Raw genomic sequence first — 19,962 nt, 5'->3', positions numbered from 1 at the left:
TCACCACTTCCGGTTTGGCTTAATATAATTTTGTTTATTCAAATGTTTGTTTAAACCTCAGAGCCACCACACTTAACACCAACAGGAAGCAATTAATCGTAAGAAGGTCTGTCATTCTATAAGCGCTCTTGAAAAAGTAAGGGACGTGTGCAAAACCGGGAACTTAATAAAAAATCTTCATCTAGGAAAAATGCGAATACAAAAAATGACGATCCAAAATCAATTATAATTTCTTTCTTTCTTTCCAAAAGAGAAAACATGGTCAAAAACTGTATTGCTCCGTGCTCATGCAATCCTTCTGCCCTATGTATTTTTCTAACATAACACTCAACAGGAAGTAAGCCTTTTCAAAATAAAACTAAATTTCACAATAAAGCTGACCTGAACTAATATTAACCTTACTTACTAAAATGGCAAAAATTAAAAAACAAAAGGCATTGCACAAAATATATAATCAAAATATTTCTTATTTATGGCTCTAACAAGGTCTGTCTTTCTCCATTACAGCCCATTCGTCAAGGCAAACAAAAAGCATAGAAGGAGGGAAGCTGTGTGGAACAGAAGCTTCTGGAATAAACTTCTCTTCCCTTCGACTCAAACGGTCTCCTTTTTGCACAAGGGTTCACGCCCTGATCTGTGGTGCTCCTGCCCGTGAAAAGCATCAGCGTCCTTTCCATCCCACTCCAGCCATGAATAAGTCACGCCATGGTGCATTATGAAACAGGCTGGAAGCCAAAGAGCCTTACCATCACCTGGGATGATCCTGAGTGAGACGGTGTTCCCGGCTTCCTTGATCAGGTTGACGATGTCTGAGTGAGACTTGTTGGTGATGGAGCAGCCGTTCACAGCCAGTATTCTGTCCCCCACCTTCAGCTTCCCGCAGCGGTCTGCCGGGCTGCCCTCGATGATGCGTCCTATTTTGTGGGGCATTGCCACACAAGTATTCCCAGCTTTTGCGTTTGCATGGCATTTTTTTCATGGTTGCAGTGATTTGTTTTTTTTTATTTGTATTTTGTGAAAGAGGAAAAGAAGGAAACAAATATTGGGAGAGAAAGGAAAGAACAGGAATAAGAAAAAAGGACATTTATCCAAATCACCAGTTCACTCATAAACGCCCAATAAGTTTTTGCACAAGTTCAAAGTTAGCACATTGCTCAAATAAACATGTGCATTAGGATTTTTGTATAAACACAGGTGTAAACATGTCAAATGTACATTTAAACATTGATATATTCATAAATACTTTGTTTTTGTTCAGTATTCAAGTAACTCAGCTGTGATTTCTTAAGCACCAACAAAATGTTCAGGAATTTGAACTCGAACGCCTTGGAGGTTTCCTGGGGCAACAATCAAAAAATGATAAAAAACAGAAACTCACTGCAAACATTTAATATCTTCTTTTCTCCTTTCTCTTCTATTGCACTCCTTTGAGCTCTCCTCCTTCTCAAACTCTCCCTTCCATTCAACATCCATTTTAATTACATCACCTTCCTTCAGTTCCCCATCTTCTGTTTCCAATGAGAATGTGCTTGTCTGCTGTCACTTTATCTAAATAATGACTTATGCAATCGTACAGAGTGTGACAAGGATTTAAAACCCAATCTGCTAAGCACAACACCAACCCAAGATCATGAGAGGAGGACGGCCCTTGATGGACTTAAGGACAGCTGATTGTTTCATTGATGTATGGGAGGCTGAATCAGCTCAACATGCTTGTCCAGCAAGGTAAGAATCAATTTAAAGAGTGAGAACACAAAGTTATTGCATGATCTCTAATCCGTGCATGCAATGCAAGCAACATTTATTTTATATTTCTATGAGAACAAAGAGTGAACACATAGAAGTGGCTAAAAAGCCTTTGAAGCTAGAAAATGCTCATAATTCTCAGTTCTCTGCAACTGTACAATGTATTGCACAACACTGTACAACTGTAAACACAATAATTATTAAACTGAGTCCCATCAACTCAATGAAATTAACCTAGGGCAGATATCATGGTTAGAGGATCTCATATCCTTAAAATTCACCCGAGCCACATCACATTATATCATCACACAGGCTAAGGCTCCTTTGTATGACGTTTGTGTTCATCACTTCAGAGGTTTGTACCAAATTTGTTCAAGGGCGCCATCTGCAATTTTTCCTCAATTCCTGAAAAACTGTGATGTAATTCTGCTGTTTGGCTCTGATACATAACCGGCATAGACAGCTACGAGTGGTGCTGAGTGGACTTCGATTACAAGTTGAATGAAATGATGAGAGGCGCTATAAGGCGTGAATCTCTGATGCGTTGGTGATAAAGCTGCAGACAGCCTGACCCTGAGGGAGTCTGCTCAGCACATGATAAAGAGGAACAGGCGCGTGACCTCAGTCTGTGACAGAGAGCAAACTTCTGTCCAACACCTCTGCAAGAAAACCCAAGGAGTAACAGAAAATGCTGGTAACTCTGCCTTAAGATGCTATCAATGATTAATTACTCTGCTGCTCTCACTATTTCTGTACCTTGTTGCCTGAAGTGTGGTTTACTGCGGGGAGCTTGCCCGTTCTTCCTAGGTATTCTGCTGTAATCTGGTTTATTGGGTTTGGAAATTGTGTAAATGTAAATTAATGTTGAATGCAATGATTTGCAAATATGATAAACTCATTTACATTCACAATGGAGCGTAGTAAATATATTGCGGGCTCGTACTTAGAAATTGTGCCAACACATTTCAGAAAAGTTGAAACAGGACCATGTTTCCTACTATGAAGCACTTCCTCTTATTTTAACAACAGATAGGGGAACTGAGGAGACCAGTTGCTGGAGTTTTTAGAGGGACGTGTTCCATTCATGTCTAAAGTAGGATGCTAGGTGTTCAACAGTCATGGGTCTTCTTTGGTGGATTTGGTGTTTCATGTTGCACCACAGGTTTTCAACTGGAGAGTGGTCTGGATTGAAGGCGAGGGCCCATGGCCATCTAATACTTTATCCTTTTGCAAACAGAGATTTACACATGTATATCTATTTTTTCCTCACTTGCTCTTGTGCAAGGCGGATGCTTTTTCCTCCTCCTCCTGCTCCTGTCCTTCTCCTGCATTTTTTTGCTCTCTTTCTGTGTATCAGAGCTCCTATTTTACACATCTTCCGAAACTAAAACTACTGTCATGGATCTGGTCAGGTAGACTTTCAACACAATGGCAGACTTTCAACGCAATCGATAAAATCTTTTCAACAAAGCAACAGGGTCCTGGAGAGCCCTCATGCCCAGATGAGACACACGCAGCAAGATACGTCATGAATCTGTGGGGAGTTGAGAACTGATGTGCCTTTCCGTATTGTCTCAGGAGGATGCTGAAAATATGAATATTATTGGAACCATGACAGCAGGGTTTCTGCTTTTTTGGCATCAGCGGATTCCTATGTTATTGGCTATTAAGGAAAATGGCGGCAGCAGTTTCAGCCATGGCAAAACTGCTGAGTTAGTGTGAAGGTTTGGTTTGTGCTTTGAGTACTCAAAATCAGCTGATTTATGAGCTAAACTGTAATATGGAAGTGATTTGTGAGAATTGCAGGCCACCTGCAGTATCTGGGACTCGCCAGCATGTTGGAGATGAACTTGGAGGAGGCTCATAAGCACGGACCAGTGGAATCTGGCCATTTTAGATCAGAACTACCAGCACACAAGGCTGACAAGAAAAAAACAGTCTGCCTGAAAAAAAATCAACAATTGTGGCTTATCTGAATCTGACTCCTCCATTTGGCCTTGAAGCAGGCCGACTCATCAAATTTATCCTGGGATATGTGTAAACTAAGATAAAGCAAAGTCTATTGAATCCCCCCACCCCCGCCCAAGAACTTCTGTGAAGGCTAATCCGAGCAGTACTGGCTAACACCAACATCTTATCAGGACTATGGACCATCAAGAAGTGCTTCATGGACAAATCTCACCGTCGTGATGTCAAATACATATGTAATGCATTTATAAATGTGCTTGCTGTTAGACTTTTTTGATGTCTTAAACCATGTGCTAATAGGACAAGATGTGAGGATGTATTTTTTTTGTAATACCACTATCCTATCCTCATGGATTTTCCCCCTTTTCTATCTAAAAAGTTTTCTAAAAAAGGACAAGGGGCCGCGTTCTCATGGAGCACCAGCAACGTGCACTTCGCCTATATTTTGGATGACTGTACGAACATAATCTCACTGTATTTTGGTACAATGATAATAAAGCTTATTCTGATTCTGATATTCTTAAAGTATTTTGAAGATATTATAAACTGTAGATGTTGGGATATTCAAAGTTTTTCCAGTTTTCCATTGATAAACATTATTCTGATTTTTTTTCACAAATTTTAGACGTAGTTTTTGACAAACTGGCAAACCTCTGCCAATCTTTATTTCTAAGAGCTTCAGACTCTCTAAAAGTCTCTTTTTATATTCTTTTTTTACTGATCTGTTGCTAATGGACATAATTTGTAGTAAAATGCTCCTCCATCTGTTTCTCATTCATACCACTTTTGCAGATATTGGTCGCACCTCTCCTCCCTTTATTTAATGTGATGCTACCATGAAATCCAAAATGACCTTATTAAAATATTTTGTTTGTTTAAACGTTTGATCTATTGGTGCTCTGAAACCACAGCTGAGTCTACCACACTCACCGAAAGTAGTGCCGGCATCTGGCCTTGAAACGGACGACACTATGACGAACCCGAATCCCTCGTTCTCTCCTCGCTGGATCTCCACATCGTAAGGCTGCAGAGAGGCAGGCACCACCGCACTCCCGCTGCCTCCTCCACCACCGCTGCCTATACCGCTGGTGGATCCACTGCCAGAGCTGACGGTGTTGAGCGAGTTCTGGCTCCCCTGAGGGGTCCGCTTTCCCTCTGTCAGACTGGGTGCCTGGGTGCTGCTGTGATGGGAGGAGGCCGGGGATGGGGGAACGTCGCCATCTCCTTTTGAACCTGGTGGGTCAAAGAGGATAAGTTCACACTGGCTAGATAAATGAACAAAATGAACAGCTGTGGATGTTTTGTTTGCATAATAACGACCGACAAACGCTCAAACACAAATATACATGTTTTATGGAAAACTCCTATCACCTCCGTATCCAGGGGTCTTGCGCCTGACGGTGAGGTTTACGTGGCCCTGCTTGGCAGCCTGCTGCATCAGCTGCACCACCAGCTGGTGAGATTTGCCCACTACAGCTGTGCCGTCCACACAGATGAGCTCGTCACCCGACCGCAGGCGGCCATCTTCATCCGCAGCCCCATACTTCACTATGTGCCCTATGTATATCTGGAAAAACAGAGAATATGACCTCTTGTCTGCTGAGTGAGTTTTGTGCAACAACTCATTCATGACAGAAAGCTATTTTTTTATTATGCAGTTTTTAAAAAATCACAATAAAAATAAGAGCAGTTTTGAGTAAATGAGCAGATTCTGCTGCCTTTCTTTGAAGTGTTTGTGAAAGAAATCTAAAAAAAAAAAGAAGGACAAGAAAGGACTTTAGAGTTACAAAGAAAACTTTTGTATTGAAGAGTAACCATCCGGTTTGAGGACAACCACTTCTCTCTTAGCTCAGTCTGCTCAGCCTCAAGAAGCACCACCCCACAGATTTGCTGTTTGCACATCACTTTTGGCACATTTAACAAGTCCAGCTCCCGCGAGGCAGACCTAAAGCCTGCTGCCGTTTCAGTTCACCCTTTTACCCAATTGCTGCCAATCAATCTCCTCCTGGCTACCACTTTTAAGAGAAACATATGATGCACAATAGCAAGGATTTAGCAACTAAAGCTTTTGCTTCTCTTAACAAGCTGTCTATATGATCCTCCAGAGAGCCGCAGCTCTAGTTAGAGAGGAGGGAGTCAGTGTTAGAGCGCTGTACTATTCTGGTCTAAAGGCAAACACAGCACAAAAATGAGGGGAAAAAGAGAACAATTACGAAAGGTCTAGCTTTCATGAAGGAATGCTCATCACCCACCAAGTTTTAAAGCAAGATCCGCTTGTGATAAGATGAAGCAGTCTAAGAGAAATCTCAGTCAAACCTTGTATTAACATCATACAATCTTATGTAATATTGTGAGAAATCTTAGTGCACTGCGCATGTGTTAAAGATGACGTTCAGCTACTATCACATTAAACTTTACCATAGTATTTATAAATCTGAGTGAGTTAGGGTTATTTATATGTTGGCCTAGGTCTATTAGTGGGATGGCATACCAAATTTAGGTTGACTCCAAAAGTAAATGAGTTTTAGATGAATCTTAGATGAAACTTTCTAAGAGTTACATTCAAATTTGACTGGTGGTGCATGGTATATTTTGCTAACAGACAAACAGTGTTGTCTCTGACAGGTAATGACAAAGTTTAAGCAAAGACATAACACAACGCTTGCGTCCCTTGCTATTTTGCAGTTTGTTTATCGTGAACTCGCTCTATCACGGTTTTTCAAAATAAGATTAGACATGACACACAATTGGCTGATTGACGGATGAGCCGCACAATCGGCATGGACTTTTTATTGAAAATAAATTGTTTTATTTAGTACCTGCTGCACATTTGTGCAGACCAGATCTGCAGAAAAAGCTTCCTCCTGCACGCATGTGCAGCTCATACTGCAGGATAAACTTCCTGCTGCAGCTGATCAGCTACTCTCCATGCGGAGCTGAGAAGTGGGCGTGGCCAAGAACGCTTGCAGGTAGCAAAGAGCAGCAGAGGCAGGGAGCTGAAATCATAACATTTTGTGCTCCTTTAGAGCGTTTAGAGTTTAGAAACATTGTTTAGAATATTGCAAGAGTGTGGGAAGGGTTTAAAATGCCTTAAAAAATAAATACTAAAATAAACTACTGCTTACTACTTGTACTACTATTACTACTTCACAGTTTTTCAGTTACAGCGGGGCTTCAGGGAACAGATTGCTCACAATAAACAAGGGACTGCTGTATTTGTGAAGTCTCTCAGCTGCCAGCACAATCATTTTTAGATAATCTATCAGTAAAAATGACTTGGTTGTGGACATTTTTGAGCTTGATAAAGTTGTTTAGCTGTGGCAGCCATTTTGAACAGGGATCACTCCAAATGTTAATCAGTTGTAGATGTACACCTAACGATTAATTTCTGAACGTTTCATTAAAACCTATCCAATGTTCTATGAGACTGCAGACAGAAAGTTTGCTAACAGACAGCTAGAATTGATTTCAATAAATAATGGCAACGTTTTATAATATACTTTGTGCGATTAGTTGGATCTCAAAATATAAGTACTGAATGACGCTCAGCTGCTAACACTCCAAATTTTAGCTCAATAACTGTAAAACTGACTCAGTTGTAGTATTTTATGTTTTGCTAAGGTGGCTTAGCCGGGAAGCCATATTAAATGTGGCTGACTCAAACAGATAATCAGTTATTATCAAAAATGTATGGTAAATGGACTGTACTTGTATAGCACCTTTCTATCTTATGAAGATACTCAAAGTGCTTTACACCACAATCTGTGTCCTCATTTACCCATTCATTCATACACTCTACTACATCTCTACAAAGATTAATTGAACAAATCATTCTAAAGAGACTAATCAGAGCTTTATCACATTCAAACACCGATGGGACACACATCAGAGGCATCGAGGGGTCCAGTGTTTTGTCCAGAGACACTTCGCCATGTGACTGCTGGTGGATTCGAACCTCCAACTCCTGCATTGGCAAACGACTGCGCTAACCACTCAGCCACAGCCGCCCCCTGATACTGATATTGATAGACAATAATTACTGATAATTAATTATCAGTAATTATTGTCTGGGAATGTCATTAAAACTCGTCATCTGCTTTATGAGATATTTGCTAACACGACAAAAACAAACACCTTCAGTGTAAGGCAATAATGAGGCAAAGATACTGAAGAACATCCAGTGTATTATGTACAGTATATATGTTCATGTCAGTATATCTTATAATAACCTATGCATAGCAGTGAACTCATAATGAGATTTAAAGAGATACTTACAGGCTCCCCAGGCTCATTTCCTCCCAAGATGCGAAACCCAAAACCTGTATCCTTCCGCCAAAGGAAAATGTCTTGCTCCTGGCAATCTGGCACTGAAATGCACAAGAGAATCAGTGAGCGGTCTCCATAGATATCAGTGATGGATGTGCAAGCTCCTAAATCACCGAATGCTTTGTCTTTTAGATCAACAAGTTCTGCCACTTGGTTTTGTTGAATTCTTATAAATTCAAATAAAAAAGGGAAACTATTAATTGTAAATATGTGTTTAATGTTAGTGACAGAATAAAAGTAGGCCCAAACAACACCTGCTCCTTTCACAATACAATGATACTCTTAATAGTTGGGTCCTTGTTCTCAAATCCAGTCCAAAAAACTGGTTGCTGATGTCTCCTAGTTCAGCTTTGCTGTACTCTAAAACAAGAAGTCTTAAAGCATTATTTACAGGTTTATAATATTAGCTGGCAGTAACACTGTGAGTCTGTCACACATTTAATTTCTCTCTTTCCTGCGTGTTGCATCTTCTTTGCTTTACATGCACACATCCACACTTCTTTGCATATTGCACAGAGCAAGCAGGCAGTGGAGGAGGACACAGGCAGTTTGGTGTCAGCCTGTTCAACCCACAGGGCCAGTACGCACAGGAGGAATGGGGCAGTTTTTACCGCATCGCCTTCTGTCGACACGGCTGCCACGTTAGACCAGGAGTTAACCCGTTAGCTTGAGCACAACACTTCCAACTATAATGTGCTCAGTGGGACAACAATGCTGTTGCTAGACTTGTAATTACGCTTCATTGACCTGTGATGACCTGGTGATCAAAGCTCATTGTAAATAACAAACAACAGCAACTGAACAGAACAACATGCCAGCTTTCAAACGGAAGGCTTCTTCAGCTTGGATCAACTGTGTACAGCCCGTTAGAGCTAAACATGCTTCTTGAATAAGAAATAAATTGCCTTCAAGAGCCAAAAGTTACAAGAAAGTCAGAAAAAATAGTTTCTACCTTCTATCCCATTAACAACCACTCAGTCAGAAGTTCAGGTACCGGTTATGGATGACATTAGGGTCAAAATCAAGAGCCAAGAGACAGAATCCATCACAGTATGTGTACAAGCGGCATCTACATTGGTAGAAGAAAACCAATTGCTTTTTAAGAGGTCTAAACATCGATCCACTGAGCGATGCCTGCTCCCAAGATGCACTACTGACCAGAAATGCATGCATGAGTAGGTTCAGAATAAAGGAAGAGGAAGGAAGTACAAAAAAAAAAGTTGTTCTCACACATGAACATCAGAGACTTTTGGGAGAATTTGCTGACAATTCATCTCAGACTAGGCCTGTCACAATAACAAATTTTGCTGGGCGCTTAATTGTCTCAGAAATTATTGTGATAAACAATAATATTGTTTAAAATTTGACAATAACTTGTAATTATTGTCAAATTTAAGAAGAAATGTTGGTTAATTTTTGTGTAGTACCTTTTTTGACCAATGGATGGTAGTAGAAAACCATTTGAACCAAGGATGGATAGTGAGGGAGCAAGCAGCACTTCCCTTTAAGAAAAATGGGAGGGAGGCCCCTTGACGTGACATGGGCTGTCTCTCCTCCCTTTCTTTGGTTCTCAAAATGGTGGACACTAGGTGAGGTATGAGCTCTTTAGCATAGCATTTTTCACACAAAGCTTTTAATAAAAAAAAATCAGTAAACAAGTTCTCCGCTTTTTTTTGCAGAGAAAAACTATGTTTTAGACAAAGGCACGGGTTTCAACCGTGAATGTTAGAGCTTCGACAAGACAGAGTTTTTTTCCTGAGGTTGGCCTGTTAGCTTAGCTGCTTTTAATCAGAATCAGAACAAACTTTATTGGCATTGCACCGAGATACAACGAGAACATGTACGTACAGTCGTCTGAAAATGGGCGGAGTGCACGAAGCTGCGGCTAAAATAATCAGCGTGGCCTTCTTATCCTTATTCAGAATAATATTTTGCTTAGATAAGAAAATGAAAGAAAACATGAGGAGAGACGGTATAAAAAAATCTCTCTCACTACGTGTCCTAGACGGGGCACAATTTGAGGCATCAAAAAAACCTACCACAGCAAAGCAACATAAATAGACATTATACATGTATATATAGGCCGGTGAAAACATTGAATTTTTAAGGGAAAGTCGTAGCATAGTCCAGAGCCCCCTCTCTCAGCCATTGTAGAGATAAGAGGTGACGTTCATCTTCACCTCAGTTGAGGTTCTGTTACATGTCCACGGCCTTGGGGAAGGGAGGGGTGAGGAAACAGTCAAAGCATCTTTGTTGTTTTCCAAACATTCCAGAAGGAGTTGAGATAAGTCCGGCATCAAGGCCACAGTTTGGGTCAGGCAGAACTCGTGAATTGTTGTTTCTGCCTTTTTAAAGTCTTGCTGGTATATATTCCTCTGATGGAAACTCTAAAACAGCCGAATTGATCCTTTATGCCAAAAGTCAAGCTCACAGCTTCTCCAAGATTATTTCCCCTTCATGTGTGCTGCTATAGAGTCCACAGTCCTGATAACAGCTGCTCCAGCTCCCTGCTGCAGCTCCACAAATTCAGTCAGAGTCCTGTCGAGCTTCGACACATCCACACAAATTTATAGACAATCCAGAATTCACCAGCCAAACGACAAAAAAAAACAGTTGTCATCATGAATCCAATTTGTTTCCGTCAAGGTAAGAGGGTCCTCCTTATGCCCTTACTCCTGTCAGGAGAAGTTGATCAATTTTGTTGAGAGACCAGCTGAATCTTCGAATTAAGAGGTATGCAGAAAAAAAAGAGGCTTTTTAAGGGTTCAAAGGTCAAAAGAGTGCAGCGGAAGCGGGTGGTGGTGGTGGTGGGGGGGAGACAGGGAGACACATCTGGTTCCACCGGAGGACAGAGAGAAAGAAAAAACAAACAAACAAAAAAAAACATCCAAACCATCCAAAAATGCAATTTTGGATGGTTAAATTTTATTTTAAAGAGAAAAGAGAAAGGGAGGAGTCAGTGAAGAGCACCAGAGTGGAACCTTTTGTCATCCATTGTCTTCAGTAGAAAGACAGAGACGAAGAAACGATAAAGCCGATAAAAGAAAATGAGGTCGATAATTTTCATTTATCATGCGATTAATTGATTTATTGTTTATGGTGACAGGCCTATTTCAGACTCAAAAGCATGGGGGAGAAATTGCTTAATTTTGTAAACAGCATCTAAAGAATAGCAGATAAAACGTCTGGATAGCCATTTTTGTGTAGATAAAAATTCCTCATTTGTGTATATCAGCAGCATCATTGAGCCCATGGAAAGCCTGATGCAGGTTTGTGGAGGAGTTTAAAACAGCCATTCTTTCAGGCGGGCACACACCAGCAGAATAAATCTCAAACAGTGTTTAACTTGCTAATAACCTAGAGATTTGGTTTAACCAAGGACCTAGCTGGAAATGTTGCAGGCATCTGCATCCTCACTCGCTGCCTCTCTGTAAGACTGTTTTCACGGCTGTAACGCACGTGGGAGACTGGCTATTTCAAGAAAACGTGTGAATACCAAAATCAAGCTTTTGTCAAGTCAGCTAAAATAATAACAAAAATAACACAGCTTTTAAATGTTAATCCTTATTCAGCTGGAGAGTTTGAGTAAAGGGGCTTTTTGCCACACGAACATGAAATCTTTCTAGAAACGTTTCAAAAAGGTTGCATGTCAGAATGCAAATGGCTGCAGCAGTCACATCTGGAAGCTCTTTGGCAGCCAGCAAAAACACCAACACCCCTCTTACCTGTCAGTCAAAACTTATTGAAAAAGCCTCCTCTATGGAAAGATTAAAAAACATTTAGAGGAAGTAAAAACCATCTTTAAGCACTCAAGACGACCATTCAGTCACACCATCCTGCTACTGAAATAGTGCTTTGCAAGTGTGCACAGCAAATACAGGCCCTCCTCTTTAGACACTCACCGAGTGTTGGGATGTGAACAACATGAACATACACAGACAGAATCTGGGCCTCCTTGTCATTCTGTTTACCTCCTCTCCTTTCCTTTTTTCCTTGATAAATCCAGAGAGGGGCTGCAGATCCTTCAGAGGTTATCAAACCGATCTAGCAATCATCTACAGCTTAACACAACCCTCTCAAGACCCAGTTAATATTTAATTAGCACCAGTCCTACTTTCTGCTTGCTGACATTATCGTTAACCAACACTGCAACATGCGGCGTGCGAACAATCGCCTTATCTGGCCTAGAACAGGTAGTCAGTTAAAAGCTTGCATTCTTTGAAGGAATGCACATCACCGTTCATGCCAGAGGTTTAACTAAGATCATCTTATGTAGAGAAAAGATGGAGTTACAGCTGTTTTGGTTAAACCTTGTGAATGACTTTTTGCACAGTTCTGTAATCCAAAATGCTGCTGCCAGAGTCTTAACTGGAGTTAGTGGGAGAGATCATATCTCTCCAGTTTTAGTTGCTCTCCATTGGCTCCCTGTCAAATCCAGAATATAATTCAAAATCTTACTTCTAACCTACAAAGCTCTCAACAACCTAGCTCCATCTTATATTACAGCTCTTATTGTTCCATATTTTCCTCACAGAGCACTTTGCTCTCAGACTGCAGGTTTACTCATGGTTCCTAGAGTTTCCAAAAGCAGAATGGGAGGAAGATCTTTCAGTTATCAGGCTCCTCTCTTGTGGAACCGACTTCCAGTTTATGCCCATGAGGCTGACACATTGTCCAGTTTTAAGACTTTCTTTTTTGATAAATCCTATAGCTAGGGGTGGCTTGTTATGCTGCTATAGAATTAGACTACTAGAGGACAAATTGACCTCATTTCCTTAAATGAATTGTTAAAATTGAATAGTTTTCATTTGATACTATTTCATTCTTAACATGATTCTTGACCTGCCATTGCGTATCTGTTCCTACCAAGCCCAGTCGGTCAAAGCAGATGGTCCCTTGTCCTGAGCCTGGTTCTGCTAAAGGTTTCTTCCTCATGAGGGAGTTTTTTCTTTCCACTGTCTCCTTCATACTTGTTCAAGATGAGAGTCTGCGATGAGTTAAACTCAAAGCAGTCTGCTCCTCAGATAAATAATGTTAAATTATTATTTTATATATGAACGTTTCTGTTCAGTGTCCTGACACGACTTCTGTTGTGACTTGGTGCTATAGAAATAAACTGAATTGAGAATGTGTTCACATCTACCTGTTTTTGAAGGCCAGTTAGTTATAGCAACAATCCTGATCCAAGTTCAAGCTCCAAACTTTAATCAGGTGTAGAAGTCCAGTCAATTATTACATTCAGCAATTTTCATTAAAATGTATCTATTGCTTTGAGTCAATTTGCGAACAGACGTGTACAAATGCACACACACAGGCAAAAACTATATCGCACACCTTTCACCTTTCCACAGTGAACACTAACAAGAATACAAAACTGCCATCAATGCCATCTCTCTGTCTTTACTAAATGTAATCTTTTGCACCACAGAGCTGTAGTTTATTGTGCTCCATTCTCCTCCGACACATCACAGAAGGTTTAAATGATTTAGTTCAGTCATATCAGGAGAGTGAACAGGCTATTTCTGGGGACTCTCTCTTTCTCAACACAAACATGTAAAGAATTTTCCCATGAAAAATGCAACAACAAACCAAGACTGAAAAAGATCTTAGGGGGTAGCTGCCTACAATCTGACGCATCGGTGGACTTCTCTAATATCTGCTGAGTAAATTTAACACCTCCCATTTACACACATAAGTCTTCTAAACACGTGCTTTATTCCCCCCCACCCCACACACAGAAAAATGTGAAAAATCACGTGCGCATATTAATGTTTGAGCCCTGAAATTCTTGAGAGGACGGTGAATGTAGTCGCATCACATCTACTCAAGGACACTTCCTTCTGCAGGGACCTTTTCAATCAGAATTCGTTGTGATGTTAAAAAAATGTGAGGCAAATGCACAAAAAGATATTATTCGCTCTCTCTCTCTCTCTTTCTTTTTTTAGAAAGAACATCCTCTTATGCTGTTTGGATTCTGCAAAATAGGAGAAAAAAACAATAAAATAATAAAAATCTACTCACGTCGACTTTCATACATACTCCTGGACTGTGCCCAGATCTTAAAGGGGTCTGGCTTCTTCTGGAGGGTGAGAGTGCCATCTGTGGGGTCCTGGGGGGGCAACACTGGCAGAGGCTGAGTGGGGGCAGCAGAAGTGGGGACCACCGCCTCACTGGGCATGTTAGAGGGTGGGTGGCTGGGAGAGTCGGTGTGGGTGCTGCGATGGCTGCACACACTGTGCTGGGAGCTGTTCTGACTGTCTTTCCTCTCCAACTGGTGCTGGGTGGACACAACAGACGCGCACGTGAGTGTGTGGATATAAACGCAAAGGTAAAACTAAAAGTCAGGGAAGCAACAGCAGAGAAAAGATGAAAAGAAGGAGGAATAAGATAAAACATTCAAGGCAGGAGAAATGACGTGGTTTCCATGGCAGCAAGACTGAGATAGTTTTAAGATTTTAGTGAATTTTTAATAAAGAAACACAACTTTTAATAAATCCATTGCCTCCATTTACCGTATTTTCCGGCGTATAAGTCACAGTTTTTTTCATAGATTTGTCAGTCCTGCCACTTATATGCCGAAGCAACTTATATACGTTTTGTTTCCTCCATATTCATAAGTTTTGACTTTTTTGCTTTAAATTTCGAAGAAATGCAACAGCGAGTCCTCCCATGCACGCTCGCTTCACTCAGCTGGTGCAGGTGGAGGAACGCTGGAGAGCTTGTGGCTCCAGCTGCGATGGATGGATGGATGGATGGCGCGCGCCGCCCAGGCGAAATAAAGCTGCTTTGACCCATTAAAGTGCATTTATTAAGAAAATGTTAAACTGAGACACACCTTTGCTATAATGTCGAGCAAACAAATAATTGTTTTTAAGTGTTAATCTCGTTAAATTTCGAAGAACTGCAACAGCGAGTCCTCCTGTGGGCGCTTGCTTCATTGGGCTGGTGCAGGTGGAGGAACGCTGGACAGCTAGCAGCTCCGGCCTTGATGGATGGATGGCGCCACGCCGCTCCATCCAGGTGAAAAGAAGCTGTTTTGACCATTAAATAAACGCAACGGGTCAGCGGTGACGCATAATAAATGTGACTTATATGCCGAAGCAATTTATATATGTTTTTCCTCTTCATGATGTTTTTTTTTGACTGATGCGACTGATGTGACTTATACTCTGGAAAATACTGTATTTGCTGAATATCACATCTCTAATTCCCTGCATGTAAAAACAAAAAGGAATGAATGGTGAATAGTCTGGACTGACAGCTTCACAGTATTTCAGGTTAAACTAAACTGGTTGAAAGAATCCAAACACCAGCAGACTGCGATGAAGACTGTGCACGTGTCACCAGTTTTATGGAACATTCAATCCTCACAGTCTAACTTTGTTTCAAGGAACATGGCGCTGAAACCCTTTCCAAAGTTTTAACGCAGGACAAGACCTAAATGCCAAAACAAAATACAGAGCACCTTGCTGCACATGGCTGCAATTATTTCCCTTTTATACTCTTTGTATTCTAATTCTGCAACTCCATATATTACATATTACCATGTCAATATTTCTAGACTTGCAATAATAATACAAAAAAAACCCACTTTCCAAGCATATAAAAAATGAGCCCCACTCAGAAAATGTGATTAGTGACAGTGAAAAAGGGCCAGGCTGACAAGAGAATCATTTTTTTATCTAATCAAAATAATAAACCAGCGCAATAAATGGCAGAGAAGTCATGGCTCTGTTTTCCAGTGTCTCACTCATCACAGAGTATGAGACGACTCCAGCGACGCTTCTTAATGAGGACAACAGCCACGCAAAATTGTCTTCTCGTTTGATCACCGGGGAGTTGCCTAACGAGGTGGGACAGAGAGTCTCATCCTGCATACGAGAGTTTACAGAGAGCATCTATGTAGAGCCTGAACTGAAGGCAAACTGGTTGTTTTTGGCTGCAGAGTGACATTTCACCGACAGCATGCAGGAGGGAGAAGTCTCCTCCGACGAGCACTAATCTAGAGCGACAGTCGAGCACTTGGGCTACTCCAAGGTGAATCTACAGCCGCACCACGTGACCTGCAGAGGTACCACCTCATTCCTGTTGGATCCCAATCAAAATACTTCTTCATACTTTGTGCAATTTTAATTATTTTTTTGACATGACTTGCATTTTGTAACTATTATAATTTCGAAACTCTTCCATCGCCGGGGAGCTGGTCTCCAGCTGTTATTGTCCAAGAGGCAAGGTAACCCTGGATAAGAAGCAACTCCATTAAAAGGACATTATTCAAAATGTGTAACTTTATTTAAAACAAAATTCCACAGGGAAATACGCTAAAATATCTTCAATTACTCCCAAACACTGTCTCTTTGAACTCTGCTTTTTTTCATTGTGTTTTGCTATTTTAGATCAAATCTATCAATTTGGTACTTTTAGATTTTAGCTACTTGTCTCTTGTTTGGCTTAGCTACTGCTTTGCTACATAGACCTACTACCATTTACTTCTTTAAGCTTTTAACAATTTTTCTTTCTACTTTTAGCATTTAGTTACCATTATACAACTTTTAGCTATCATTCTTTTACGTTTAAAATTTAGCTAGTGTTTTGCCACTTTTAATTTTTAGCTACTGTTTTGCTACTTTTAGCCTTTAGTTAGCATTTTGCTACTTTTATCTATCATTCTTTTATGTTTTAAGTTTAGCTAGTGTTTTGCCACTTTCAGTTTTTAGCTACCGTTTAGCTACTTTTAGCATTTTAGTTAGCATTTTGCTACATTTAGATATCATTCTTTTGTGTTTAAAATTTAGCTAGTGTTTTGCCACTTTTAATTTTTAGCTACTGTTTTGCTACTTTTAGCATTTAGTTAGCATTTTGATACTTTTGGCTATAATTCTTTTATGTTTTAAGTCTAGCTAGTGTTTTGCCACTTTCAGTTTTTAGCTACTGTTTAGCTACTTTTGGCATTTAGTCAGCATTTTGCTACTTTTAGCTATCATTCTTTTATGTTTCAAGTTTAGCTACTGTTTTGCTACTTTTAGCATTTAATTACTATTGTGCTCTTTTCTTTTAGCTACAGTTCTGCTGTGTTTAGAGATTAAGCTAATGTTTTGGCACTTTTAGCTCTTAATTGCTGTTTAGCTTTACTATGAGCATTTAGTTAGCATTTTGATACTTTTAGTTACTAGTTTTAGATTGGAAATTTTAGCTTTCAACTACGGTTTAGCTAATATTTGTTTTTAGAAATTGTATTACTGATTTTAGCTTCTGTGATGCTGCTTTAAATGAGTCAAAATGAGTTAAAAAATATATTTTTAAAAATTATTTCAGCAGCAATCAACCTTGATGAGGAAGTTTTACAAAAAAACAAAACAATGTCTTTAGTTGAAAGCAGCATCTCTGTAAATGAGTCCCCGAGGCTCACTGGGATTAACCTGTATAAATAAAGGTTGAATGAATCTCTTTTGAGCATGAGTCGATTCATATATTTAATCGGAGATTAACTGTAAAAAAGCTGTTTCCTCTTAAAACACGGATAAACATCCAGTCCAGCTCACTCTGGCACCGTTGCCTTCCTCTCTCTGTCTCTGTGAGTGATTCTAATAATTCACTATTGTTTTCTTTCCTCATCCTCTGTCTCCTGTTTTCCCTGGATTCCTTGTCCTGATGCTCCTTTCTCCTGTCTCCTCTCATCTGTGGAGGTCTGTCCTCCCCAACAGCTGGTCACAGTTACACCACTCTGCCCAGGCTACGCTCAGTCAGTCACAGGCTGGCAGCATGGCAGGAGCAGAGGGATGCAGAGAGAAAGAAAGCCAACAAGAAAGTGACAACCCAAAACAAAAATACAAAGAAAGGGAAAAAGGGATGTAGCCGGAGTGCCAGGAGGATAGATATGAAGAAGCTGGAAAAAAGAGGAAGCTTTCTGAAGCTTCAGCTGCACGAACAGCAAGAGTTGCACATCACACGTCGGTGCCTTTTGTTCTTAAAATAGCACTTGTTTGAATAAGGAGCAGGCATGATATGCACACAAACAAGAGAGTTGAAGACACGGTATCTACTCACCACCAGCTTTGGGCTCCTCTTGGCTGGCACCACTCCTGCAAAACATCGGCAGAAAGACAGAGAGAGCATTAATGACCTGCGGTGCTCCTCCACCTGCTGTGCCCTCTGGTCCAAACCTCCTCAGGACAGACCGATGGACCTGTGGTTTCTGCTGCAGAACTGAGCGCAACTGGCCTGCTCTTCCTCGCTCGTCCTTCCCTTCTTTAGTTGTCTCTCTCTCTCTCTCTGAGCAACACGGCACTAGGCTGCTTGAGATCCCCTCCCCTTTATGTCGTCTACTTGGCTCCACTTTTCACCCGTGCTGATAGAAAAGGGCTGCTGATCCGTCTGCATTAGGCAGACTGAGTGATGCTGCAGCGTCCGGGACGAGCTACAGGTTTCCTGTAGAAGCCAAAGAGCCTTCTGGTTGGTGCCTGTCTCCAGCATGAGGTCTGAGCTGTTACACCACAGAGATGGAGCATCACATCAAAGCCCTGCCATGCACATGTTCTGGGTAGCTGCTTCACTTCTCTCAACTCCACTCCTGCTCAGAGCCTGTACTGAAAAGCTGATCCTCTCTCGCTGCCCCCCTCCTCCTCCTTTTCCCTCCACTTCCCTCTCTCCAGCTCTCTTCCCGTGCTCCATGCCTTGCTGTGCCTTTATCCATCTCTGCCTCTCTTACACATCATACTGTAAGGAGTACCCAGGAAGATCAATGTCATTTGTGCTAATTAAATATTAATGCATTGAGCCAGATGCCAGAGGGGCAGAATCGCAGATAAAAATAATAAATAAAAAAGAAAGTAACAATCATCTTTCTATGTGCTGGTTTTTCTACCTCAAAGCTGCTACGTTTTAAGCCAGACTGACTGGTTTTCACAGTTTTTCAAGAAAACTCTTTTCAGTTAGCAAATATGCTGAGACAGAAATAGACAAATGAACGCATGAACGACACAAGGCAGGACCGGGTTGCCAGGTGGGACCGGGTTGCCATGCAAACCAAGCAGTTTCTTATACAAAAAACAGCCCAGTGACCGAGTTTCACATCACATTTAGATTGTTTGCGGGACTTTGATACCCTAACCTTGTTGTCATAAAGTGCATTTCCCAACCCCCAAAAAGAATAAAAAACACCTGATAACACGGGTGTGCAGTGGATTTAAAATGGAATCTTCCAGTGACATTAACACGCAACATGCAAACATCCATCTTAGGCGTTTCTGCTGCACTGGCAAAAAAATCATTAAATGTTAAAACTCTCTGTTGCTGCAAAGCCCCTCTCTCCACACAATTCATAATTCATCCCTATTTTCTAGCTCTCGTTCAAGCTCTCTCTCTCTGTGTTTCTCCAATTATGAACTAAATGGAACATCTCTGCTCCCAACTTGCAGCAGAAATAAGTTTCTATTGTTTTTTGTAGGTCTGCCTGATTGCAGAAGTGTTTGTGGGTGAGGATGACACAGAAGGGACGTACATCACAAGGTTAGATGTCAATAAAAAAATGCTTCAGATTATTCAGCAGCAGGTTATGTGACTCTCATGGTTCACTCTGGGTCGTGTATAAAGTCACTAAAAACATCCCGTTTAAACTCACCTCTACAAATAACCAAGTTAGCAACTCAGTCAGTATAACTGTTGGTAAATATATGGAAATTTAATTAAATTAGTCATGTGGATGAAAAACTTGAGGCAAGCTAATAAAAAATAAAGATGAGGAACAAGTTCTGATGTTTGTTTTAATTGGAACACTTCATGTAAACTGTATGAATGCATCTTTGTGCACACTTTAATTGTTTATTCTACTTAATTTAGTTTAACATTGCAATGTTGATGTACAGAAGTCCCTCGTTTATCGCGGGGGATCCGTACCCTGAAGCCCTGTGATAAGTGAAAAAC

General features: G+C 40.8%; 1 protein-coding gene across 1 annotated transcript in view; it reads right to left on the bottom strand.

The window, feature by feature from the left end:
- The window catches only part of LOC119417492 (membrane-associated guanylate kinase, WW and PDZ domain-containing protein 1), a 156,458-nt gene that overhangs the window by 6,624 nt on the left and 129,872 nt on the right, over nucleotides 1-19,962 (bottom strand). The window contains exons 13-18 of the mRNA XM_037684704.1: nucleotides 18,088-18,122; nucleotides 14,062-14,317; nucleotides 7,990-8,081; nucleotides 5,086-5,281; nucleotides 4,645-4,947; nucleotides 747-950 (exon numbers count right to left, since the gene is read on the bottom strand). Of these exons, the coding sequence (XP_037540632.1) occupies nucleotides 747-950; nucleotides 4,645-4,947; nucleotides 5,086-5,281; nucleotides 7,990-8,081; nucleotides 14,062-14,317; nucleotides 18,088-18,122 (1,086 nt within the window). The remainder of the gene's footprint in view (nucleotides 1-746; nucleotides 951-4,644; nucleotides 4,948-5,085; nucleotides 5,282-7,989; nucleotides 8,082-14,061; nucleotides 14,318-18,087; nucleotides 18,123-19,962) is intronic.

The sequence above is a fragment of the Nematolebias whitei genome, chromosome 11 (assembly GCF_014905685.2).
Source record: "Nematolebias whitei isolate Nwh7 chromosome 11, NemWhi1, whole genome shotgun sequence".
Classification (NCBI taxonomy): domain Eukaryota; kingdom Metazoa; phylum Chordata; class Actinopteri; order Cyprinodontiformes; family Rivulidae; genus Nematolebias; species Nematolebias whitei.
The sequence above is the reverse complement of the archived record's forward strand: the minus strand, read 5'-3'. Positions and strand labels throughout refer to the sequence as shown.